The sequence below is a fragment of the Narcine bancroftii genome, chromosome 2, assembly GCF_036971445.1.
Source record: "Narcine bancroftii isolate sNarBan1 chromosome 2, sNarBan1.hap1, whole genome shotgun sequence".
Classification (NCBI taxonomy): Eukaryota; Metazoa; Chordata; class Chondrichthyes; order Torpediniformes; family Narcinidae; genus Narcine; species Narcine bancroftii.
In genome coordinates this window covers 104788556-104814981 of record NC_091470.1, presented here as the reverse complement: position 1 = coordinate 104814981, position 26426 = coordinate 104788556, and the positions used below count along the sequence as shown (strand labels likewise).

General features: G+C 45.6%; 1 protein-coding gene across 4 annotated transcripts in view; it reads left to right on the top strand.

The window, feature by feature from the left end:
• The window catches only part of LOC138754064 (pleckstrin homology domain-containing family A member 2-like), a 129990-nt gene that overhangs the window by 53263 nt on the left and 50301 nt on the right, over window positions 1-26426 (top strand). For all 4 annotated transcript variants that reach the window (XM_069917814.1, XM_069917813.1, XM_069917812.1 and 1 more), the window contains one exon: window positions 6640-6803. In XM_069917814.1, the coding sequence (XP_069773915.1) occupies window positions 6651-6803 (153 nt within the window). In that variant the 5' untranslated portion in view covers window positions 6640-6650. The remainder of the gene's footprint in view (window positions 1-6639; window positions 6804-26426) is intronic.

The window sequence follows — 26426 nt, the reverse complement described above, 5'->3', positions numbered from 1 at the left end:
AACAGAGAACCCTTTCCTTGGATTCTGCCACCTTCTCCAATGCCGCCGCTTCCTGGGCCCCTGTAACCTCCGTAGTAGCAGCACGGCCTCTTGTCCATTCCAGCGGCGCACCTGACTTCCAAGTATCTGAGTTTCCCTCCTCGATCCCTGGATCTGAACCCTCAATACAATCAGGAAGCCATCAGCGCCAGTAGAGCTTGGCGAGCCCTGCTCACCATCGGCCCCCTCACGGAGCCCAGTCCCAATGCCTGGTCTCCAGCAGCCTGCAGATTTTTGTGTCGCTAGCACGGTCAGCACCCCTGTTACCCACCTCGGATTGACCTTCAGATGTTGGTGGTGAGCTGCCTTCTTGAACTGCTAATATCTGTCTGGTAAACCAGGCGGCACGGTTAGTACGACACTATCACAGCACCAGTGACCCAAGTTCAAATCTGGCACTGTGTGTAGGTTTCCTCAGGGTGCTCCGGTTTTCCCCCCATCCTCTCTCTCCACTTCTTTCCCCCTTTACGTGTGTAACTCCAGCGACCGGAGTTCGAATCCCGCACTGTCTGTAAAAAGGTTGTACCTTCTCTCCATGTCTGAGGGAGTTTCTTAATGGTGCTCCAGTTTCCTCCCACTCTCTGAAGAATACCAGGGGTTGTTGGACAACTGAGTGTAATTGGACGGCACGGGCTTGTGGGCCAGAAGGGCCTGTTACAATGCTGTACGTCTAAATTTAATGCAAGAAAGAATCAGCCCCTTTCCCACTAGATAAAGGGTCCAGACCCGAAACGTAGGGCCTTCAACAATTCCGTGGCTACAGTTCATATCTGGGACTCTGCCAGCGGAGGTAGAGGAATCAGCTACAATCACCACGGTGAAGGACGATGTAGACAGACACTGAAGTAAGCTAAGCATGGGGCGCCATGGTTGGCGAAGTGATTAGCCCATCGCCTTTACAGCGCCAGTGATCGGGACCAGACCTGGGTTCGAATCCCATGCTGTCTGTAAGGAGTTTGTACGTTCTCCCTGTGTCTGCGTGGGCTTTTTCCCGGGATCTCCAGTTTCCCCCCTCCTTTTGAAACTGGGCGGAACAGACTCGTAGGGCCGAATTGGCCAGTTATTGTGCTGTATGTCTGCATTGAATTAATGAAAAAAATTTTTAGATGCAACCATGAAAGACGATAGCACAAAAATGGCTCCTTCAGCCCATCTAATCCTTGATATTATTCTGCCCAGTCCCAATTGTCCTGCCCCAGGACCTATCTCACCCATCCATGTACCTGTCCAAATGCTTTTTAAATGTCAAGATGGAGCCTGCGTTCACCACTTCAGCTGGCAGCTCGTTCTACACTCCTGCTGCTCTCTGCGTGAAGAAGTAGAAATTCTGCCTGCCCTAAATGCAGAAGAATCTCAGGGTTGTATTTGATGTCGTGCCTAAATCCGAACATAGAACAGGATCCCCCTTATGTTCCCTTTAAACATTTCCCCTTTCACCCTCAACCCACGTCCTCGAGTTCTTCTCGAACCCAACCTCAATGCCTGCTTGCATTTACTTGAGATCTCTCAGAATTTTGAACACCTTTATCAGATCGTCACTATGCTCCAGGGATGTGGTCTATGTAGTGTACATGGGCTAAAAGGGTTAGCATGGGCCGAGTGGGCTGAAGGGCCATATTCTGTGTTGTGCCATTTGTAAGCCAGAAATGAGTAAATCCCTGAAAGTGGACTCTTCCTGTGTCTGTCAGAGGGAGATTACAGTGTTACTGTCTGTAAAACCAGAGAAAACCCCACATAAATATTTACTGACCTTTGAGAGCTGGGAAGTCAACTTGAGCAAACAAGTTGAACCTACAACAGAATGTGAGCAGAATCAAACAAGACAACCATGAAGTTTCTGATAACATTAGAGATCTCTCCCATTGCCAGGATTCCTTTGTCATGATCAGCCAGCGATATATTGTAATTCATGTCTTCATTCAATATACTTACAGATTCCAAATGTGTCACTCTTCAACAGCTCAATATTGACACTGCCAGTAAAGTCAGTTTCAGTTTGACTCACATTAAAATTTCCAGTGCGGCGTGTTTCTTTGGAAGGCTATGGTTTAGCAGGAACTACCCCTGCATTGAATTCTAACATGAGTATAAAAGCCATTTGTTGACTGGTTTTAACTGGTTATTGGCAGCTGGTCAAAACGAGCTGGGCTTCGCAGGTTCTGAGCAGGATGATCGGAGCAAACCAACTGCTGGAGGAACTCAACGGGTCGGGCAGCATCCAGGGGGAGAAAGGGTCAGTCAATAGGCCTTTTTACACAGAGATCCAGCAATACTACTGCAAAGAAATCCCGTCATTAAGCTGGCTTTGCTTGTTTACACTGATCCAACCAATGTGTCGTTTTACAAAGCACGCCGGCGTTATGGAAGTAAAAGAGGTGTGACGTGTAAATTGACAGTGTCGGCATCTAATGTGACGTATAACGTACACGTTCTTTCCCATCCTGGTTCGGCATGTTGGCTCACCCTTTAACACAGATTTTGATCTGGCGCTGTGACTACCTCTGCTGTCGGCTTAAAGGCAGGACTGCAATGACCCCCCCCCACCCCCCAATTCCGTGTTGATATCTTTTACACAGAAGGCGTGGCACAGTATTCCTGCCTTGAATTGGCTGTGTAAAAGGGGCTAATGTCTTGGGTCCGGAGTCTCGATTAAGGACCCCGACAAGAAACGTTGACTGGCCATTACCACTTAGGGATGCTCCTCGAACTGCGATGTCCCTTCAACAGTGTTGTTTGCTCAGGATTCCTGAGGTGGTGGATTCTGTCCAAGGAAATTTCCTTTGATTGGTTTTTCAGCCTAAATGTCTTGGGGAAGGTTGAACATTTGGGGAATTAAAATGGGGTCTCATGGATCAACTCGCCAATCTTCCTCCGAGGGAACAGTCGGCAGGTGGAGTGAGTGTTTTGGCCGTTGGGGCACCAGCCTTGGTGAGACAGAGTTGTGCGTTTGGCGCGGCTATTGTGTCGAACTCTAGGGAAGTTGCGTGGGTCCCTGCACAGTGAGGTTTCATTTGGGGGATATTCCACATGTATAAGAACTAGGAGCAGGAGTCGGCCGTCTGGCCCGTCGAGCCTGCTCCCCCATTCAATGAGATCATGGCTGATCTGATGATCGGCTCGTCTCCACCTACCAGCCTTTCCCCATATCCTTTAATTCCCCTACTATTATTGAGGTGGCCTCTACTGATTCAATGGGCAGTGATTTCCACAGATTCCCCACCCTCTGGGAAAAGCAATTCCTCCTCATCTCTGTCCTAAATCTACCACCCTGAATTTTGAGGCTATGTTCCCTAGTTCTGGTCTCCCACACCAATGGAAACAATTTGCCTACCTCTACCTTGTTTATGCTTTTCATAATTTTACACATGTCTATAAGTTCCCCTCTCTTAAATTCCAGCAAGTACAGTCCCATGTGACTCCATCTATCCTCATAGACTAACCCACTCATCTCTGGAATCAACCTGGTGAACCCCACTCTGCACCACCTCCAAAACCAGTACATCCTCCTTCAAGTAAGGAGGCCAGAACTGCATGAAATCCTCCAGACGTGGCCTCACCAATAACTTGTACAGTTGCAGCACAACCTCCCTCCTGCTAAATTAAATCCCTCTGGCAATGAAGGCCAACATCCCATTTGCCTTCTGCATTTGCAAACCAACTTTTTGTGATTCATGTACAAACTCTCCCAAGTCCTCCTGCACTGGATGCAGATCGCTTCGTTGAGCACCTCGGCTCTACTACAATAGTGTGCATTTCGATTCTCTATCCCATTCCCTTACTGACGTGTGTCCATGATCTCGTGCACTGCCAGACTGAGACCACCCGTAAATTAGAGGAACAACACCCCATCTTCCGACTGGACGCCCTCCAACCGGCTGGCATTAATATAAACTTCTCTGGCTTTCGATTAAACCCCCCCTTCCCCCGTTGCCTTTCCCTATCTGATTTCCCCCATTCCATCTCCTTTTCCACAAATATGATAAATTCTTACCTCATCCCTTGTCATATCCGAGTAATACCTTTTGTTGGTCTGGATTCATTCCCCCATTTTCTGAATTCCGAGATGTCCTGCTTCTGGCTTTTTCTACTTATTCCTTGAAGAAGGGTGCAGGCCCGTAACATCAGTGATATATCCTTGTCTCCTATTGACGCTGAAAAGACTAGTTGAGTTCCTCCAGCATTTTGGTGTGTTTTTAACTACAATCACAGCGTCTGCAGACTTTTGTGTTTCATACAGTGCAGGATATGGGCAGTGCAGGACATCTTTTTTTTTAAACCTTGGGGAGGTTAATTCAAGAGTCTGATAACAGCAGGAAAAGAAATAGTTCTTGAATCTGGAGGTTTTCTGGCTCTTGTATCTTCAAGTTCAAGTTTATTGTCATTAAATTGTACAAGTTCAATCCAATGAAACAGTGTTCTCCGATCCTCAGTGAAAAATATATAGATGCAAAACCAGACATGACACGAGCAATAAATATACATAAAAATTAAAAATTTAAATTAGACATATAGCACTGCAACAGGCCAATTTGGCCCAGATTACACCCCATTAACCTACAGCCTGGTACGTTTTTGAATATTATTCAATAGATAGTAGAGTTTTGGAGGGTTTTGTATGGGCGTTCATTTGGTCGTTCAGCGTTCTCACTGCCCGTGGGAAGAAGATGTTCCTCAGCCTGGTGGTGCTGGCTCTGATACTCCTGGATCTCTTTTTCCTGATGGGATGAGCTGAAAGATGCTGGGTGAGGGGTGGAAAAGGTCCTCAACTATTTTATCTGACATAGGTTGGGAGGATGGGGGGGTGGGGGGAAGAAAGAATTTCTGACTGGGTCTTCTTAAGTCTTGGCAGCTGTTTCAAGTCGATCCGAGTTGGTGGAATGGGCAATGCTGATAGAGCTGTCACAGAACCACAATGAAAGCAAAGGGTGAACGTAATTTCCGAAATGGCATGTCATTTTCTGGGCCCCACAAGCTTCAGAGTAAAGTCCGAAACTTCCCACAAAATAAAAACTTGGAAATTCCACCGGCAGTGCCCCATTTTAATCGCTGCGTTAACTGGGTGGGAAAAGAGGAAAAATCTCCGTACATAATTTTCAGTCTTCTTCATGTTAAACTATTCTTTGGTTTTTTTGCTGATCTTAGTTATAATTTCACAAGTGCCTTTTGCAGTGACTGAGCTGTGAAATATGGGAACAAGAGCTGCTTTTGAAATAAGCTGTTGCCTGTCACCAGTAGGGCTCTTGAATTTTTCTGATTTAAAATCAAAATCTGAAGGGTTTTTCTTCTGACAATCCAATTGGAGAGGGTAAGAGATCGAGAAAGAGAACCACGTCTTTGGTCTTGGCGAGACTGGGATATATTTCGGAACACTGTGCAGTGCTGGGAGTGAACACTGAAATGAGGAAGTTGAGGATAATCTCTATCTCTGCCTGTCCACACATCCCGAAACACAACCGCCTGTTGAGTGCTTTGAACTGAACCCTCTGTTGCAATGAGCCAGTGGTAATGTTGCAATGGCCATTTTTCTCACATCAAAGTCAACTGAGGGGGAAATGCTGTGGGAGGTAGTGAGGCCATCCTCTGGTTTCTCTTTGCTATTAGAGCTACTTGCATTGCAACTGATAAGAGGGGACAGGCTCTCAACTTGCCCCAAAGGCAGTGCCTTGGAGAGAGATTTTTACCCTTGGCTGAGGCACCAAAAGACTGAAGTTGAAACAATTGATACCTTTAGCGCATCCGTGCTGCTCGACTGTTCTGCACTAGGCAGGGAGCGGTGGAACATTCTGGAGCCTATAGGAGGAGCTGGGCACAGTCAGCCATTGCCCAAACAGACAAATATGTGTATACAGTGGTTTAGAACACAGTGTGGCCTCATTTAAATTTAGACATACAGCATAGAGACAGGCCCTTCCAGCCCATAAGCCCATGCTACCCCATTACAATTAACATCTGACCCAACCCCACCCCCCTCCCCCAGATATGGGGAGAACGTACAAATTCCTTACAGACAGCATCAGATTGATAACTGGGTCACTGGAACAGTGTTACGCTAGCCATTACGCTAACCGTGACACTCTTGAGCGCAGGATAAGAATGCATCAGGACTGTCGTTTTATCACGGAGACGCACAGGAGACTGCGGGTGCTGGAATCTGAAGTTAAAGACCCTCTGGTGGGGGGGGAGGGAGGGAGGGGGGAGGGGGGAGACCAGCAGATTGGGAAGCCTCACTGGGAGGAAACCCTTTGAGGTGGCATGTTACAGTGCCACAGATGGTTGTGGAGGCCAGGTCATTGAATGTATTTAATACCGAGATTGATAGATTCTTGATTAGCCAGGGAGAAAGCTGGGGAGTGGGGAAAATGGATCAGCTCATGATTAAATGGCAGGGCAGACTCGATGGGCTGAATAGCCTATTTCTGCTCCTATGTCTTGTAGCCTTGTAGATTAATACAATCAGAAGCCAGTGTTCTTGGACACGTTTAACAGGCTGATTAGTATCTTTCCATCCCTCCCAATTCATGTGATTTTAAAAATGCTTGAAATGTATGTGTTCTGAAAGGTCACGCTGAACATTTTAACGCTTGGTTTTGTTCCTCTCAGTGTGATGATCAATGAGAGTAGAAATGCCTTACGTGGATCGACACAGCCGCGTCTGCGGATTCTTGGACATTGAGGAAGTTGAAGGCAGGGGGAAATTTCTCCGACGATACTTTATCTTGGACACTTCGGACAATGTACTGTTGTGGTACATGGATAACCCCCAGGTTTGTGTGCCCTCGGATCATTCATCTGTGGTGTAGTGGTCTCCCCCTCTGTAATGTTTTGGTAAAACTAGGGGTGTTTGGGGTGGGCCAGGTATCTGCAACGATCTCAGCCCTTCAACATCTGGTAGCAGAAGGACCACAATCGAGGCCAGCCATTCTCAAACTCTTCTTTTGTGGCTATGTCCCCCCCTGTGGACTCTGCTCCATGTTATGGGCCCCCTTCCCTGTGGAGCACTCAGATTTCTTCCGTGCCTCTCTCCTACCAGCTACTTTTTAAAAAAAATTCATTCAGTGGCCCCTCCTTAAATATGCTGTGGCCCCCAGGGTGGGGGAGGAATTGTACAGCTTCCATTGAGAATGTCTGGCCTGGAGTCCTTCTGCTACTGGCCATTGAGGGACTGAGACCAAGGAGAAAGAGGGGAGAGCAACGACAAGGAAGTCACAATGGTGGCGATGGTGCTAAATAGACAACGTATGTAGCAATGAACAGTGATGGAAACGTATGCATATAACACTAAGGATGTGAAAGGACTTTGACATTGGTTGTTCAAAACGTCTGCTTCTTAAAAATAAATTGGGGGTTATGATCGACAACTTCATACTGAACACAAAAATAATTTCAGATTTGCTGTATCATGTAGGAAGTTGGAGGAACATTAACTTTTGTTGAATTTAGCCTGTTTAATCACATAATGATGCTGACACATCGCGATCGTTCAACTGACCTAAAAATGTTTTGCCGCCGACTTTCATTTGTACTCAGCATCTGATGCCTCTTGTGTCAGTGTCCAACAATAGTCGGCCACGGCCAGCATTGATAGATTCCAGGTGCCCCGATACCTCTTTTCCGTGGTCGCAATGTCCTGGTGAAACCTTTCACCGCGTCGATCACCGACTGCACTAGGATCAGCGGGGAAGAAGTCCAAGTGCGAATGCAAAAAATGAATTTTCAGTGTCTCATCACACTTCATGGGGTTTTGTATGGTTGAAGTAGACTTAAGATCTGATGGGAAATCACTAAAATAGGTTATATCTAAAAAAGGGTATGTGATAGGGAAATTTTAAGGTGATTTTCGTGATCAGCAGCCTAGAATCTATAAAATACACCCAAATGTGTTCGGGAAGCAAAATCTTCATTGTCTATTGAATTTATTGTGAATATAGTTTTTTTTTGGGGGGGAAGATTTATGTAATGTGGCCATCACTTGCCTTTACAAGTCTAGTTACTGAAAGATCTGAAAATATGATGATGTGATGTCAATGTATTGAACTCCTTGGGTTCATTGTCTGAATTGAACCGATCTTCAGGATTGAGATTGCACCCACACGCTTTCTGATCTCGTCCATCTGGCTCACCAGACGGGGAACTGTTTTCTCCGGTTCTCTCTGCTGCTATTCCTACTCATGTAAACCTCTGGCCCACAGAGGGAGGGGAAGGATGGAGGGGGAACACTGTGACCACAAGGCTAATGGAGCTTTTCCAAAGGGGGCAAGTGAGCTGAAGATTATTTGCCTGTAACTGCTAAACGTCGGAGGGGTTTCAGCCCGTTGGCCCTGCCTGGCTGTTTAGCAGGATATTTGCTGACCTCAAATCTGAACAACTCTTGGTTTGCCTGGAAGCTGCAGTGAATGAGACTGATTTGCCTGTTATGCCCACCTGCTTAAAAACCCAGTTTGGCCCTTGTCGTGATTAATCTTGTGACTTCATTTACATTGTGGTTTTCAGTGAATTTTTAAAATCCAAAATGGCACCAGAGAGGGGTGACTTTTTTTGTTGCACATGACACCTGGATAGCATGCAAAACTAAGCTTTCTACTCTGTTTTGGTGGTGTCTGTCATGAGATTTGCTGAATCTTAGTGCGCACGCACGCGCGCACACGCACGCGCGCACACACAGCATAAAGTCTTAACTAAATCAGTTACTTTGTTGAATCCAATCATACTTGTATAAAAACACGCCAATACAGTTTTATTAGCCATGAGAGATAGGCTGTGTCCAAATGATCTTGCAACAAGCACTTTTGCCACAGGAAATAAATTTGCACAACGTAAGAATTTTTGCGCACACTGACGACTAAAATTTAGCGGGAGCGTTGGCCAATGGTGATATTTACTTCTGTAATACTTCAGTGGCAGGCTTGCTGGTCTTCAAGTTCATTTATTTTCATCTATTGTACATACACAGACTGAGGAATGGGCATCTCTCTGGACTGCGGTGCATACAGAATGCACAGAACATATAAATAATCATCGTAAATAAAAATAAATATTTGGGATGATTTACTCAATTACAAGATATTGTTCATCAATCTCACAGCCTGTGGGAAGAAGCTGTCCCCTCCCCGGGCCGGGCTGCCCCTCCCCGGGCCGGGCTGCCCCTCCCCGGGCCGGGCTGCCCCTCCCCGGGCCGGGCTGCCCCTCCCCGGGCCGGGCTGCCCCTCCCCGGGCCGGGCTGCCCCTCCCCGGGCCGGGCTGCCCCTCCCCGGGCCGGGCTGCCCCTCCCCGGGCCGGGCTGCCCCTCCCCGGGCCGGGCTGCCCCTCCCCGGGCCGGGCTGCCCCTCCCCGGGCCGGGCTGCCCCTCCCCGGGCCGGGCTGCCCCTCCCCGGGCCGGGCTGCCCCTCCCCGGGCCGGGCTGCCCCTCCCCGGGCCGGGCTGCCCCTCCCCGGGCCGGGCTGCCCCTCCCCGGGCCGGGCTGCCCCTCCCCGGGCCGGGCTGCCCCTCCCCGGGCCGGGCTGCCCCTCCCCGGGCCGGGCTGCCCCTCCCCGGGCCGGGCTGCCCCTCCCCGGGCCGGGCTGCCCCTCCCCGGGCCGGGCTGCCCCTCCCCGGGCCGGGCTGCCCCTCCCCGGGCCGGGCTGCCCCTCCCCGGGCCGGGCTGCCCCTCCCCGGGCCGGGGGGCTGTCCTGATTTTGATGCTCCTGTATCTCCTCCCTGATGGAAGTGTGTTGAAGATACTGTGTGCAGGATGGAAAGGGTCCTCAATAATTCCTGGAGTCCAATTTAGACAGCACGGCCAGTAGAGTAAACGGAGACCCCAGTTATCTTCTTGGCCATTTTGATGACCTTCTGGAAACCCTTCCAGTCCGATGCTTTGCAGCTACCATCTGTTTTGAGTGAGGAAACGAATTTTTATTTACAGAAGGCAAGAGTAGGAAATGGTAATAGATGCAAGGCACGCACACGCGCAGTTTACAGCAGCCTTGGGAAAGTAGTAGCGGGCAATTAATAATGAATGTGGGAAAATAGCATGGGAGCAAAATGCACACACACAGTATGAACTGGTATATACAACAATCAAGGAAAAATCACTACAATGCCCCATCACCCCTTGACTCAGTTCAGGCAAGGCTCTATGCTACAAGGGACACTAATTAAATGGTTAAACAGTGCACATCTTATCAAGTTTCTCCAGCGCCATTCCAAATTTCTAGGCCTGGGATGAAGCAGGGTGGTCCCAAGCTGGCAAAGAGGGAGAACAAAGAACACGTGGCACCTTGTATAGTGCTGGAGGGTCAAGTGGCTTGGTGACACGAAGGTTAATCCAATTACAACAGCCAATGGAGTAATGCCAAGTACAGGCAGGCTGGAGAGTCTGGTCCAGGTAATTTACATGGAATCAATGGCAGGTGTGCACTAATGGGTGGGGTGGGCCCAAACCTAAATCCTTCAACAAGGTAGGGGGCAGTGCTGTCATGTGACAGCTACAACCCTTCCCAATACACCATCTCACACAATGAAGCAGCCAGTCAGAACACTCTCAGTTGTGTTCCTATAAGAAATTTTCAAGATGGGAACTGGTAGACTTGCCCTCTCAAAGCAACTTCTTCACCTGAACTCTAACCACTGACGTCACTAGGGTTAGTGCCACTCAGTGAGGTAACTCACGGTGTTACCACCCCCCCCCCCCCCAAGGGCCTACCCACCATTGGACCTCTTAGATTATATGAATACTAACTACAAAATTGTTTAGTACAATCTTTCTACATTGAATTGCAACATTATTAGTAACTGAGCGGAAACCTTTTTTGATTCTTCTCTTCCTTTAATTACCACTTCATTCTCAAAAAAGTTCGCAAATGCTAATGACCACAATATTGTAGCTAAAACACCAGAGCATTTGGCAAAAGCAGCGACTGTAAGAAAAACCCCAGCAGCAACGAAAACAACAGCAAGGGCTTGAGGCGCGTGCAGACAAAACCATGTGATTCGAAGCATGATTGGGTAATAACTACTCCTCTGACCGGATCGGAGCACGTTAGAAGGTTCAAAGTAAATTAATGCAGAGTTTTAGCCTTGTAGACGCATTGATGCATGTAAGCTGGGCTTACGGGAAATGTTTTTGTTGTTATAACTAACAACAGGAATATTTTTTATAAAAAATGATAAATTTCTGCTGAAACATGGCACCAAAATTTTATAGACAGTTATTGTGTTACCTCCTCTGATGGTGTCACTTGGTGTGGTCTGTACTACCAAACCACCCCCCCCCCCCCAACCCCGCCCCGTGCCTCCACTAGCGCCTCTAACTTTAGCTCTAAATTTCCACACCTTTGTTTAAAATGACTAAACACTCACCTGCACTGCTTATAAATTTGGGATTCTCTGATCAAAGAAGGCATAATGCTAGATAGGCAGGGGGTCCAGAAGAGATTTCCTTGGCTTTTTTCCTGGAATGCGAGGATTGCCCTTTCTGAGAGTAGTTTATATTAAAAAAAAAAGTTGGTCCTCTACTTTTTGGAATTCTGAATGAGGAGCGATTTTATTGAGTCTTCGAAGGAGCAGGTAGATGTTGAGATGTTTCCAATGGTGGGAAAGTCTTGATTAAACAAACATAGTTAAAAGGTAAGGCTCGGTCATTTAAAGCTTGGGTTCATCTTGCAGAGGGTGGCGAATCTCAGGTGTTTGGTACCACAAAGGATTGGGGAGGCTAGTTCACTGAGGGGGGATTCTCAAGTTCTGAATGACCTGGCGTGGAAATCCAATGTATATTTTTAAAGCATTTTTCAAGCTGGTGGTGAGAATAATACAATATTTCATGATGTTCATGAGTTATTGGATGCTCTATCTATTCAATTAGTTTAATAAGGAGTAGGGGTATTCAATGAAAGAATCGTTCCACTCACATCCCACTTTAAGTATTCTCTATGCCATCGGTGCGTATTAAGGTGGTGTGCGTGTGGAATGGAAGGTTGAGAATCATTGCTCTAGACCTAATTGTTACTGAAATATTTTGCTTGAGAAAAATTGTCTTTGGCCCATTTCCTTTGGAGTTATGAAACCGTGCACGTAATGAGTCAATTAGGTTCGATTAAAACAGTGGTTTGCAAACTCTTTCTTTCCACCCACGCCCCACTTGAAGCAATCCCTTACTAATCACAGAGCACTGATGGCATAGGGAATACTTCAAGTTGTATGTGAGTGGAAAGAAAAAGGTAAACCACTGAATTAGACAGTCTTTTGTAGGCATTGCTATTAACATAACATAACAATTACAGCACGGAAACAGGCCATTAGGCCCTTCTAGTCCGCACCGAACCAAACACCCCTTTCTAGTCCCACCTCCCTGCACAATGCCCATAACCCTCCATCTTCTTCTCATCCATATACCTGTCCAACCTTTTCTTAAATAATACAATTGACTCCGCCGCCACTATTTCTCCTGGAAGATCATTCCACACAGCTACCACTCTCTGAGTAAAGAAGTTCCCCCTCATGTTACCTCTAAACCTCTGCCCCTTAATTCTTAACTCATGTCCTCTTGTTTTAATCTTTCCTCCTCTTAACGGAAATAGTCTATCCACATCCACTCTGTCTATCCCTTTCATAATCTTAAATACTTCTATCAAATCCCCTCTCAACCTTCTACGCTCCAAAGAATAAAGACCTAATCTGTCCAATCTCTCCCTATACTCTAGATGCTTAAACCCAGGTAACATTCTGGTAAACCTTCCCTGCACTCTCTCCACTCTGTTTATATCCTTCCTATAATTAGGCGACCAGAACTGCACACAGAACTCCAAATTAGGCCGCACCAACGTCTTATACAATCTCAACATCACCTCCCAACTCCTATATTCCATGCAATGATTGATAAAGGCCAGCATACTAAAAGCCTTCTTCACCACCCTATTCACGTGAGTTTCTACCTTCAGGGAACGATGTACCGTTACTCCTAAATCTTTCTGCTCTTCTGTATTCATCAATGCTCTCCCATTTACCACGTATGTCCTGTTCTGATTCTTCTTACCAAAATGAAGCACCTCACACTTATCAGCATTAAATTCCATCTGCCATTTTTCAGCCCACTTTTCTAAGCAGCCCAAATCCCTCTGCAATCCTTGAAAACCTTCTTCATTATCCACTATTCCACCTATCTTAGTATCGTCTGCATATTTACTAATCCAGTTCACCACCCCATCATCTAGATCATTAATGCATATAACGAACAACAATGGGCAATACAGATCCTTGGTTCTGACGCAGAAAGCTGCTCAGACTGGCGGTTCTGGCTCTGATACTCCTGTATCTCTTTCTCGATGGGAGTATCTGAAAGATGTTGCATGCAGGGTGGTGGGGGGGCGTCTTGCCAGCCCTCAATTTGACAATGATCCCGTGAGATCCAATCAGTTGGGCATGGAGGCGGGGTGGGGGGGGGGTGGGTGGGTGGTGGAATCCCAGCGATGTCAATCAGCAACAAGCAAGGGCAGGATGAGGGCACACTTGAAGGGTTCATTCTGATAGCTGCAGGAAAGAAACTGCCTTTAAGCTTGTTGGACTTTTGAACCTTTTTAAAGCAAACCCAGATGGGGAGGGAGAAGTGGGAAGGGGAGGTGAAAGTTTACCAGAGGTAAAGAGGAATGCAAAATTAAGAAATGTCATCAATTTATTGAGTAGCAGCATAATCTGGAGAGGTGTCTCCTCCCATGGCTAAAGAGTAGACATGTAAAATGAGTCCTCTCCGGGAGTTTTGCAAATCTGACGGCAGTGTGTTGCCTTTTTGTGCATTGGCCCATGGTCTTGAGGTGATCAAAGAACTCTGAGACTTCAGAGGAAAATGACATCTGCTCTCCTGTAGACCAGTGCAGTGTGCATGGGTCCCACACCCTGTGGTTTATGTGTGGGCCGAGGTGCAGCTCTCCTTTCTGGATTGTGAGCACAGACTCTTATCTGATTCCATCAGTCTGAGGTAAGTGACAGACAATGCCTCGGATTGAGATCCACTGCTTCTGGAACGCTGGCCAAGCAGAATTCTGAATAAGTTGCAGGAATGAGGCCGAGTGGTTTGCAGACAGCACAGATCCCATGGGCCGAAATGGCCTGTAACCATGCTGTGTGCACACCTGAGATTATTTCAGGTTTGAGGTCACTGGGGCGATCCACTTCTGAACTTTAGTTGTAGGGCAGAGCTCGTGAAATGCTCGAGAAGGTGACACAATAGTGGATGGTAAGGAAGGCTTTCAAAACTGGGCTGCAAAATGGAAGGTGAAAATTAATGCAGACAAGTGTGAAGAAGGACACGTTAGAAGGACAAACCGAAGTAGGACATACACTGTAACCGATATGGCACTGAGGAGTGCGGTAGAACAGAGGGATCTGGGAATACAAGATACATAATACCCTGAAAGTGACGTCACAGGTAGATGGAGCTTTTGACATATTTGGCCTTCTTATTCAAAACATTGAGGACAGGAGTTGGGATGTTATGGTGAAGTTGTGCAAGGCATTGGTGAGGCCAAATTTGGAGTATTGGGTGCAGGTTTGGTCACCTAACTATTGGAAGGATATCAATAAGATTGAAAGAGTGGAGAGAAGATTTAGTAGGATGTTGCTGGGATTTGTAGTGCTGAGTTACAGGGAAATATTAGGATTTTATTCCCTGAAGTGCAGTAGAATGAGGGGAGATTTGATAGAGGTCTATTCTAATTATGGGTATAGAGAGAATAAATGCAAGTAGGCTTTTTCCATTGATGTTTGGCGAGTTTAAAAAGAAAACTAGAGGACGTGGTTTAAGGGTGAAAGGGGAAAAGTTTAAAGGAACATGAGGAAGAACTTCTTTATGTAGAGAGTGGTGGAAGTGTGGAACGAGCTGCCGGCTGAAATGGTGAACGCGGACTCAATTTTGACTTTTACAAAGAAAATTTGGCCAGGTACGTGTTATGGAGAGATATGGTTTGGATGCAGGTCAGTGGGATTAGGGCAGAAAAATAGTGTGGCATATATTAGAAGGGCCTGTTTCTGTGCTGTCGTGCTCGAAGTGAGTTCTCAGAAGTTTGGTTGTCAAGATTGGAGAGCCTCAATCACATTGGTAATGTTGACTTGATTAAGTAAAGGGAGATTTGGGGAATACATCCTAAAAGATGGGGAAAGTGGGAAAATAAGATTGTTGGAAGCAATCTTGGTCAAAGAGTACTGGAAAGGGAGAATGTCCAGGAGGCTGAGGAAGACCTTCTTCCCTTTGACTCTTATTTATTAATAATTATTTTTAATACATGTATGTAAGACGTGTATGCAGGTTCTGTGCAATTGTGTATATTTTTAAATTTAGACAGACAGCATGGTAAAAGGCCATTTCAGCCAATGAGCCCGTGCCGCCCAATTAACCTACATTCCCGGTGGGAGGCAAGCGGAGCCCCTGGGAAAATCCACGCAGACATGGGGAGAACATACAAATTCCTTACAGACAGTGCAGGATTTGGACCCCGGTAACAGCGTCGCGCTAACCCTGCTGCCCTTGTATATATAGTATGTCTGTATGTATCTTTGCACTGTTTTTGCACCGAGGATTGGAAACACTGTTTTCCTGGGTTGAACTGTTAGAGTTGGATGATCAATGGACTTGAGACAAGGAGCAAAGTGCTTATAAAGACACAGTTTCTTTCCGCAGGGTTGACAGTTCTGGGGCTTTTCTCTTTGCAGGGACGAAGGATGCGAGAGAGGTGCCTTAATACAAGATTATGAGGGTCTTCAATAGGTTGAACAGTCAGCACGTTTTTCCTTGGCCAACAATAGTACATACCAAAGGACATCCGTTTAAGATGAGCGGAGGAAAATTTTTGGGAGCCATTGGGACTGTTTGTTTTTACAAAGAGTGTTATAGGTACCTACAATGTATTGCGAGGGGCAGTGTTGGCAGGTGAAATGGGTATATTTAAAAGACTCCTGGATAGTTACATGGATGTAAGAAAAATAGAGGATTATGGGTGTGAGGTAGGAGAGGGTTAGATTGTTGTAGAGGAAGTTTACATAGGTCTACACAACACCATGGGCTGAAGGGCCTGTAGTGTGCTGCAATGCTCTATGTTCTAAAAGTTGCTGTGATGTAAGTGTAAAAAAGAGCAAATTTTGCAGGGAAATTGGAGGGAGGGAGATAACAAGAACTTTATAGCAGGGGTTCCAGGCTCCTTAACTACCCCAGTGTAGAGTTAGGTCAAACTTGTAGGATGGAATTTCTGCAAAGTTTTGAAGAGGACTTTCTTCATCATTTCAGCAAGGGTACAGAAGAGGGGAATAATTTGGGAAATTTTGAGCATGTTTCACTAGAAAAGATTTGTGGAACAGCAATGGGGAGAAAGTCAGAAGTTCCATTACTGTCACGTAATACTACATTTAGAATGTAACATACAACGTTTGCTCACCATAAGGCAGGCAGGGAGTCGTCACTTTGTCCAGCGCCCCCTTACAGAAACCCACAGCACCTGGTGTTCCTGGGCTGACATTTCCCCTCCAAGTACTGACAAGTCCTGAGCCTGGCTTAACTTCCGCGATCAGTCAATCTCGGGCGTATTCAGGCTATGTGCTGTGATTGTAATAAAAGCATGAAATGCTGGAGGAACTCAGCCAGTCTCACAGCGTCTGTAGGAAGTAAAGATGTACAGGTTGAGTACCCCTCATCTGAAATGCATGGGACCAGAAGTGTTTTAGATTTTGGATTTTTTTTCAGATTTTTGGAACACCATTTAAAAAAAAATGCACTAATTCAATCAGACCTAAAGATCATGCATTCACATTACAATACAGATATTTACATCTGCACAAATTAACTGAAGTAGACAGGTATTTAAATATCTATGCTCAGTAATGCACTAATTTGTCCTGTTCTCCGACTGTGATTTCTGAACTCTATAACATATTACCTTATGGGGCCATGGACGAAAATAGTTTTGTATTTTGGATCATTTCGAATATTCAGACAAGGGGTACTCAACCTGTATAATCAACGTTTTGGGCCTGAGCCGGTGACGTTGTCTGCAAATCAACATCCAGGCAGTAGAGAAAGAGAATGAATTGGAGTGGAAAGGCTTGTGATGAACGTTGGTCCTAGTCACACCCAGCACGAGTGCAGGAGTGACTGAGAGAGGAAGTGGGAGAGCAGGGAAGGGTGGCTAACATAAGAGAAACCGTCAAAGGAAGGGGTGACACTGTTGATCAGCAGGTGTAGTTGAGGGATCAAATATAGTATGATTCTCTGTCTTATTACCACTGATGCCACAGCGATGGAGAAAGTTGCAGTGAATTTGTCACGGGTAGGTTGGGTCATAAAGAGAGTTTTTGGCTCGTTGGACTTCTAACTCAAAGCATTGAGAACAGGAATTGGGATGTTGTAGTGAAATAGTATAAGGCATTGGTGAAGTGAAATTTGGAGTATTATGTGCAATTTTGGTCACCTAACCACAAGAAAGGTACTAATAAGATTGAAAGAGTGCAGGCAAATTTTACTAGGATGTTGCCCCGACTTGAGAAACAGAGTTACAGGGAAAGGTTAACGGATTTGGACTTTATTCTCTGGAGAGCATTTTAGGATGAGAGGAGTTTTGATGGAGGCGTACAATAATTATGAGGGGTGTAGAAAGAGAAAATGCAAGCTGAAGTTCGGTGAACTTTAGGACATGGGTTAAGGGTGTAAACGTTTAAGGGGAGCTTCACGCAGAGAGTGGCGGGAGTGTGGAGCGAGCTGCCAGTCGAAGTTCGGGCTCATTTAAGGAAAATTTGGACAGGTATATAGATGGGAGGGGGATGGGGGTGGGGGGGATATTGACTAGGTGCAAGGCAGTAACAGTTCGGCACGCTCAATGAGCCAAAGGGCCTTTTTCCGTGCTGTAGTGTTCTAAGTTCCAAGAAATCAGATAGAGAGGAGGTCACAGTGAACCTTTAATAGTCCAGCATCTTCGAGACTCTGGTGATGCTAGAGGGGCTGATCCTTCAATCTGGAATATTTTATTGATAAATTTAAATTCATATTTCATGTAAAATAAATGTCCTAGAATCACCAGGTGAGGAAAAAGAGTTTTTGTGTGTTTTGTATGCATGAAAATAGATGGTATATTGATCGGGATGTAAAAGGGAATGTGAGCAGTGGGTCTAGTTGGGTTTTGCTACTGAACTTACCGGATCTCTGGCAGATGATTGGTATTCTGTGGCCGTGCTCAGAGAGGGGAGGTTTGTGGCAGCCCGCCCTTGGTTAGCGAGGGGTAGAAAATGCTGTGTAAAATTCTGAAAATGTGGAAGCAAATTTTGAGTATTTTTTGGAGATCAGGGTGTTGTTTCCCATTGATAATTGCCCTTGAGAATGCATGCGTCGAAACAGATACGGGACATGCATCCCAACTTGTCCACTTCAGCAAAGTGTCTACAGTCCTTTTGCCACTGGCATCCCAGTTAATTGTCCGTGCAGTGTCCCAGGATAGGAAACGGTTTGTGCCATTTCCACTGGGATTTAACCGAGACACTGACTACTTTTCCACTGAACGTTTTTATCCCCAGGGGATCAGAGAGTTGAACCTTTAAATGGAATGGATGGAAATTGTCCTTTTCTCATTGGTTTAATCAGCACACCGGCATCAGCTGATGCTGGGGATGCGAGTGGGAAGTCGAGGCTGTCAACCCCCGGTGTGAAATGCTGATGTGTTTTCCTTTTCCACTGAACCCTTATCCGGTTAATTCCCTGTTAATTCCTGGGACAAGGTACCCATGGAAAAGGGGCAAGCAGTCCCATTTGCCTGCATTAGGCCCATATCCCTCTTAACCCTTTCTATCCATGTACCTGATTAACTCTTTGCGATTGAACTTGCCTCAATCACTTTCTCTGGGAGCTCTGGCCAAGACTGCATAGCGTTATGAATGTGGCTCAGACCATTGCCCCACACTTTCTTTCATCGACTCCATCTATAATTCCCACTGCCTTGGAAAAGCAGCCAACATATTAAAAGACTTATCCCACCCTGGCCTCACATTCATGCACCCCATGTTCGAGGATAATTTCCTTCCCGCCGTTATCAGACTCTTGAATGAACCCCAGGATAGTAAAATGATGTAGCCCTTTACCAACTGATGTTTCATGGCCACTCTGAACTTTTGTACTGCGTCTTACTTTGAGATATCCACTGGTCTGTTCACAAAACAACCTCGATCGCTGGATCCTGGAGCATGTTCTTCAATCGGCAGGAGTTGTAGGCTGCACCCAATGTGGCCTTCTCTACCTCGGAGAATCTGGACGCAGACTGGGAGATGGCTTCGCTGAGCATCTTCACTCTGTCCGCGTCCGTGGCAGGGCTCTCCCAGTGGCCGACCATTTCAATTCTGTGCCACACTCCTCGTCTGTCCATGGCCTTGGATGGTCAATCCAAGAACACCTGTAAATTGGACCTAATATTCTGACTGGGCCCCATCCAACTGGATGCCAACAACATAGACCTCCAGTTTCTGCTAGACCACTCCTCTCTCTCTCTCTCTCTCTCTCTCTCTCTCTCTCTCTCTCTCTCTCTCTCTCTCTCTCTCTCTCTCTCTCTCTCTTTCTTTCCCTATCTCCCTGACTCCTTTCCTCCAGCTCTCTATTCACTGAGCTATCCATATAATCATATAACAATTACAGTATGGAAACAGGCCACATCGGCCCTTCTAGTCCACACCGATTTAAATGAAACTCCACTAGTTCCGCCTACCTCCTCCGTGCCCATCTCCCTCCAACCCCCTCACATCTATGTACTCATCCAATTCCCTCTTCAATGGCAGAATTGACCCTGCTGCAATGACCTCATCCGGAATTCCACTGTGAAGAGCGTTTATTTTGTATCTTAAGCTCTGTTGATTAACGTAATCAGAAGAGGAATTGGGAACATCTGGGTTCTCTTTGTGCCAGATGTGGCATATGGCTAATGCATAGGGCAGCATTGCTTTCAATTGTAGGTCTTGAGGGCTGTTTGTATTAAAGACACGAATCTGTAATGTGGTCTGATTTACTGTAGCACTGCCCTGTGATTGGTTCATCTGGAGTCTGGCCAGAAGTGTTTTGTGTTTTCCCTTTTCTTCCCCCACTACTTCTCTTCCTTCTGCTGTGTCCAAGTGGCACTGTTTAATCTTGCTGTGGGGAACATCTGCCATGCGCCTTTGGGGTGGTGTGTTCCTGATATGTGGTGGGGCTGCTTGCTATGTGACCTCCCGAAGGGAGCTTTTCCGAAAGCACGGAAGACGAAGTCAAAGCTTATTGTGGAACCATGGGAATCCGTTCGGACTGTCCTTCCCACTGGACTAATATTCTGCCTAGTCCCATTGACCTGCATCTAGACCGTAACCCCATCCTTGTCCAAATATTTCTTAAATGTTGAAATCGCCACTTCAGCTGGAAGCTCGCTCCACCCTGCGTGAAGAATTTCCCCCTAATGTTCCATTTAAATGTCTCCACTTTCACCCTTAACCCATGTTGTCTAGTTCTAGCTCGATGGAAAAAGCCTTTCTATGTTTGTTCTATCTGTACCCCTTATTATTTTAAGTATGCCTATCGATTCATCCAATACCCCAGTGATTAAAGACCAACAGAGTTAACCTCTCTCTCAGTTCCTCAAGTCCAGGCCACATCCTTGTAAATCTGCTTTGCACTTTTTATGCTTCGACAATTTCTTCAAAGCTGCACCTTTTAATCCTTCAGCTATGGGAGGTAGATTTCTCCCGATTTATGTGCCCTCCTACAATTATAGTAGTCATACGTCCAAAGTCAAATGACCTCGTTTTTGTGTGGATGTATCTCCTCGCTGCGATAGATGCAACAATGGAGATGCCTCATCAATTTATATGTTCTGGACATGCCAGAGTCTTGAGAAATATTGGGACGAAGTACTTCAAACTTTCTCTGCACTTCTTAAAAAGTTAATTTTAAGCTTACCCTTTAACTGCCTTATTTGGAGAGAGTGGCATAACTTCAGCGGCATCTGACTTGCATGTGTTAGCTTTTATTTCGCTTATGGCTAGGTGGGATGGAGGGACGTTACATTGCCTAATCGTGCTCAATGACTCCATGATATCATTGTCGAGTTTAAATTTTAAAGAACATTAGATGCTCAATTTCCGATTTGAATTTAAATTTTCAAACACTTGTGGGGACCCTTTTTGAATTATTTAATCTCTGATTTGAAGTTTTTTGATAGTAGGTTTAGAATTTCTTTTTATAACAAAATACAATATAATTTGTTTGATTGAGAATGAGGGTTCCCTTAGATGAAATGATCTGATTTTTTTGACTTTTAACATGTATCCTTACCTACTCTGTATTTTTCGATGTGGAATTTCTTTAGATAAATGTCCTCTATGGACATTAGATAATGTATTAATCAAATTACAGATAGAATCCCAAACCTCATCAGATGCAAACCCTGTTCCCAGTCACTCTTGATCAGAACTAATGAGGCTGTTCTTAAATCAAGCAAATTATTATAAATAAGAGATATGAGAAAGTTGAAAATCCAAAATATTCATCTCAGGAATTTGCAGAAAATCGGGTATAAAGATTCCCTTACTGTCACGTAACGCTACATTTTAGAATGCAACGTACATGAAATTCTTTAATTTTTGTCCACTGTAAGGCAGGCAGAGAGTCACCACTTTGTCCAGCGCCCCTCACAGAAACCTACAGCACCTGGTGTTCCGAGGTAGTCTCCCCTCCAAGTACTGACCAGTCCTGAGCCTGCTTAGCATCCATGATCAGACATTCTCGGGCGTATTCAGGCTATTAGGTGCTGCAAGTTAAGATTGAACAAAATGTCTAACTTGTAAAGATCTAAAAAAAAATGTGCATTTGGTAAATTAAATTTTGCCACCAATTGTTCGAAAGTAGCAAAACTATTGCGAATAAAAAGGTCCTTGAAACATTTAATACCCAATCGGTGACAATCATTAAAAACTTGCAAAGAAGGTTTAAAAAAAAATAGGATGATTAGATATAATGGGATCAGCAAGGGAAGAATTCTAAAATCCAAAAAAGCCTTCTAAGTTGAGCCCATATTCTCAAATTATGTTTAATTATCGGATTATTAGTTAGCGTATAAAGAGGAGGATAAACAGGAACCTAAAATTGTCAATAAAGTTATTCTTTGTGAAAGTCGATTCCATTTCTTTCCATGAAAGGCGGTCGGCTAAATTATCAATATATATGGTAACAAAAGAATGAACTTGTGTACAGTGACCACCTAATAATATAATCTAAAATTGGTAAGTTCCAGTCCACCATTCCTTTTAGCTCTTTGAAGATGAGCTTTATTTAAGTGGGGTGCTTCCCTTGCCGTATGTATGCAAGTGGTGTGGAATTTCAATGCCAAATAAAATACTGGAAAGAAAAGATTTTCCCTGATTAACTGTGGCCCTAATAATTGTGCACACCTCAACCACCTATGGAATGGAACGCTTGCCTCTCCAACCTTTCTGACCAACTACAATGGTTGCGTCCTTGCAAATCCCCTTTTGCACGCTCTCCATCCACGGTGACCAGTTTGGCCAGTGCCCCAGCCGCAAACTATGTGTTGAATGCAGTTCTTGCATGCAAGAATCCCAATACCTCCACATTTGTTTTTGTTTGTGCATTCATTTTGGGCACTGCCCTCGAGAGGCTGGTGGCAAACCAGCACCTTGAGTGGTTAATAGTGGTCTAATGGACCATTTCCTTTCGAAATAAAAGCTAAGACGTGTAAGTCAGATGCCGCTGAAGTTGTGCCACTCTCTCCAAGTAAGGCAGTTAAAGGGTAAGCTTAAAATTAACTTTTTAAGAAGTGCAGAGAAAGTTTGAAGTACTTCGTCCCAATATTTCTCAAGACTCTGGCATGTCCAGAACATATAAATTGATGAGGCATCTCCATTATTGCATCTATCGCAGCGAGGAGATACATCCACACAAAAACAAGGTCTTTTGACTTTGGACGTGTGACTACTATAATTGTAGGAGGGCACATAAATCGGGAGAAATCTACCTCCCATAGCTGAAGGGTTAAAAGGAGCGCTCACAGGTCAACCACAGTGCACAGACTGAATCTTAACAACAGATTTCCTTCCCAGTAAGACGCAAGTGAACCAGATGGTGTTTTCAACACATCAGTCGTTTTGCAGTCATCAGTACTAAGACCATCTTTTTTTTAAACTCCAGATGTATTTAATTAACTGGATTGGAATTACCCATTTGCAATGCTGAGGTTTGTGAGCGTTACCACATCATTCGAATTTGCCTCTTTGCCAAGTTAAAGTCAGCGAGGCACAGTTAGCGTAGCGGTTAGCGCATCACCTTTTACGGCACAAATCCCGTGCTGTCGGTGGGGAGTTTTTGTCTGTTCGCCCTGTTTCTGCGTGAGGTTTCCCCGGGGGGTTCAGTTTCCTTCCGTGGTTCAAAACCTACTGGCGGTGCAGGTTGGGTGTACCTTGGGCCACTCAGACCCGTGGGCTGTAATGGCCTGTTTACTGCACTGAATGTCTTTTTAAAAAAAATTAAATTAATTTTTTTTAAATCACCCAGTGATGCCATAAGCGGTTATGTAGAGCAGTACAGAGCCTAGTGTGGCATCCATAATGAAAATCTAATGAGGCACATGGTCCATATCCCTCTCGCTATTTCACTTTCTCTTCTTTTTGCACTAAATTTATTTTAAAATGTGATTCATAGTCACATACTGTATGTAAACTGTTGCTGGAAAACCACAAATTTTGTGACGATAAATTCGGAGTCTTTTCCCCGTCTGTCTAAATGCCATGTGAATATAGCTCTCGTGTCTCATTTCACCACCTTCTCGGGCTCATTGACATTATCGCATACTAACTAATAAATACACACACACACACCTATAAAGACTGCACAGTTGCGTAGTGGTTAGAGCAATGCTAGTGGCAGTGACTGGGGGACCAGGGTTCAAACCCAGCGCTGCCTGCAAGGAGTTTCTACCTTCTACCTGTGCCTGTGTGGGTTTCCACCGGGTGCTCCAGTTTTATCACAGCCTTCAAATCTTGTGGGGGGGGGGGGGGGGGGGAGAAATTTGGGGTGTAATTGGCTCAGGCTTATGGGTGGAAGGCCCTGTTACCATGCTGTATGTCAAAATAAAATAAATAATTGGATTCCCATCATATGGAAAAATAGATCCATTGATCTCTGCCCCTTATCAATCGTGAACCAGTCCCAAATCTGACATCAACTGGGAACACTCAGCAGGTCAGTCAGCACCCACGGGGAGAGAAACCATTCATGTTTCAATTTTCAGCTCCGACAAGAGTCAAGGACTGTGGCGTTCACTCTATTTCTCTCTCCATGGATGCTGCAGGAAATGCTGAGTGTCTCTCACTCTGTGTCCATTTGTTTGACTTTCAGCATCTGCAGTAGATTTTTTTTTGCTCTGCAAGCTCCATTGTCGGTTTGTTGCGGTGAATATTTTGAGCAGAATGTCATAGAACAGAAATCTGCAATACAGGCCCTTCAGCCCACAGTGTTGTGCTGGCATAATAAACTACTCTGAGAGCATAAGAAATAAGAGCAGGAGTCAACCATCAGACCTGCTCCCCCATTCAATGAGATCATGGCTGATCTGATGATAGGCTCATCTCCACCTACCTGCCTTTTCCTCATATCCATAATTCCCCTACTATGTAAAAATCCGTCCAACTTGGTCTTAAATATATTTACTGAGGTTGCCTCCACTGCTTCACTGGTCAGCGAATTCCACAGATTCACCACCCTCTGGGGGAAAAGCAGTTCCTCCTCATCTCCATCATAAATCTACCACCCTGGATCTTGAGGCTACGTCCCCTAGTTCTGGTCTCCCCCACCAATGGAAATGATCTACCTACCTCTATCTTTCATATATGTTTCTATAAGATTCCCTCTTGCTATTCTAAATTCCAGCGAGTAGAGGCTCAGACAACTCGATCTCTCCTCATAGGCTAACCTGGAATCAAATTGGTGAATCCCTCCCCCTGTACTGCTTCCAAAGCTAGTATATCCTTCCTCAAGTGAGGAGACCAGAACTGCATGCAGGACTCCAGATGCGGCCTCACTAGTACTTTATCTCCCTGCTTCTAAATTCAATCCACCAGCTGACTAGAATTTCTCCATAGCATGACCCTCCATCTTTCTCTGTTCCACGTACCTATCTAATTGTCTCTTAAAAGATCCCATTGTACCTGCCTCCACCTCTATGTACCTGCCTCCACCTCTATGTACCTGCCTCCACCTCTATGTACCTGCCTCCACCTCTATGTACCTGCCTCCACCTCTATGTACCTGCCTCCACCTCTATGTACCTGCCTCCACCTCTATGTACCTGCCTCCACCTCTATGTACCTGCCTCCACCTCTATGTACCTGCCTCCTCCTCTATGTACCTGCCTCCACCTCTATGTACCTGCCTCCACCTCTATGTACCTGCCTCCACCTCTATTTTCAGTAGTGCATTCCGTGCACCCACTCACTGTGTGAAAAATTCACCATCGCGCCCTCCCCCCCCCCCCCCACCACCGTACTCCCAAACACCTTAAAACGATGCCCCCTTGTGGGAAAAAGTCTCTGGACGTCCATGTGATCAATGCCTCTCAATGTACACCTCATCCCGTTGCTCCACAGAGAAAAGAACAAGTTCACTCTGCCTGGCTCATAAGGTATGAAGGCTGAGTATCTGGGGAGAAGGCTGAGTGGGAGAATGGATCATCTTATGATGGAATAGCAGGGCAGGCTTGAGGGACTGAATGGCCTACTTCTATATCTTATGGTTGGGTTTGGACAGTGCAGGCTGTTGGCACGTTCCACATGCATGTGCTGTTCTTGCTTTGGATTGTTTGTGGATTGACTGGAGATGGGTGGGGGTCCAATAGTGGCTCTTGGGTTTGGCCTCCCAATCCTCTGCTCTTCTGAGGGCGCAAAGATGGGCAAGCCCTTCCTGACCTTTGACCAACCTTTGGGGGTCAATTGTTCTTCATTGTGGGTGGTCTTTTTATTTTGGGAGGGGGGGAAATGCAAATGCTCCACCACCTACTACTTTGTGGGGCCAATATTTTTCCCATCTCTACTGAGACTGCTCTAAATTCTTCCACCCCAGTCCCCCTCCTGCAATCATCAGTAAATACACAAAGATGCTGGAGGACCTCAGCAGGTCACACAGCATCCGTAGGAGACCAAAGATACATAACCAATGTTTCAGGCCAGAGCAAAAAGTAGACAGGCACCTGAACAAAAAGGTGGGGGTGGAGGCCAGGAGAGGGGCCAAATGGAAATTGGAGAAGACCATATGACATGTTGTTTTCCAATTTAAATTTTTTTAAAAAAATTTAAACATACAGCAAGGTACAGGCTGTTTCGGCCCACTGGTCTGCACCACCCAATTTGCACCCAATTAA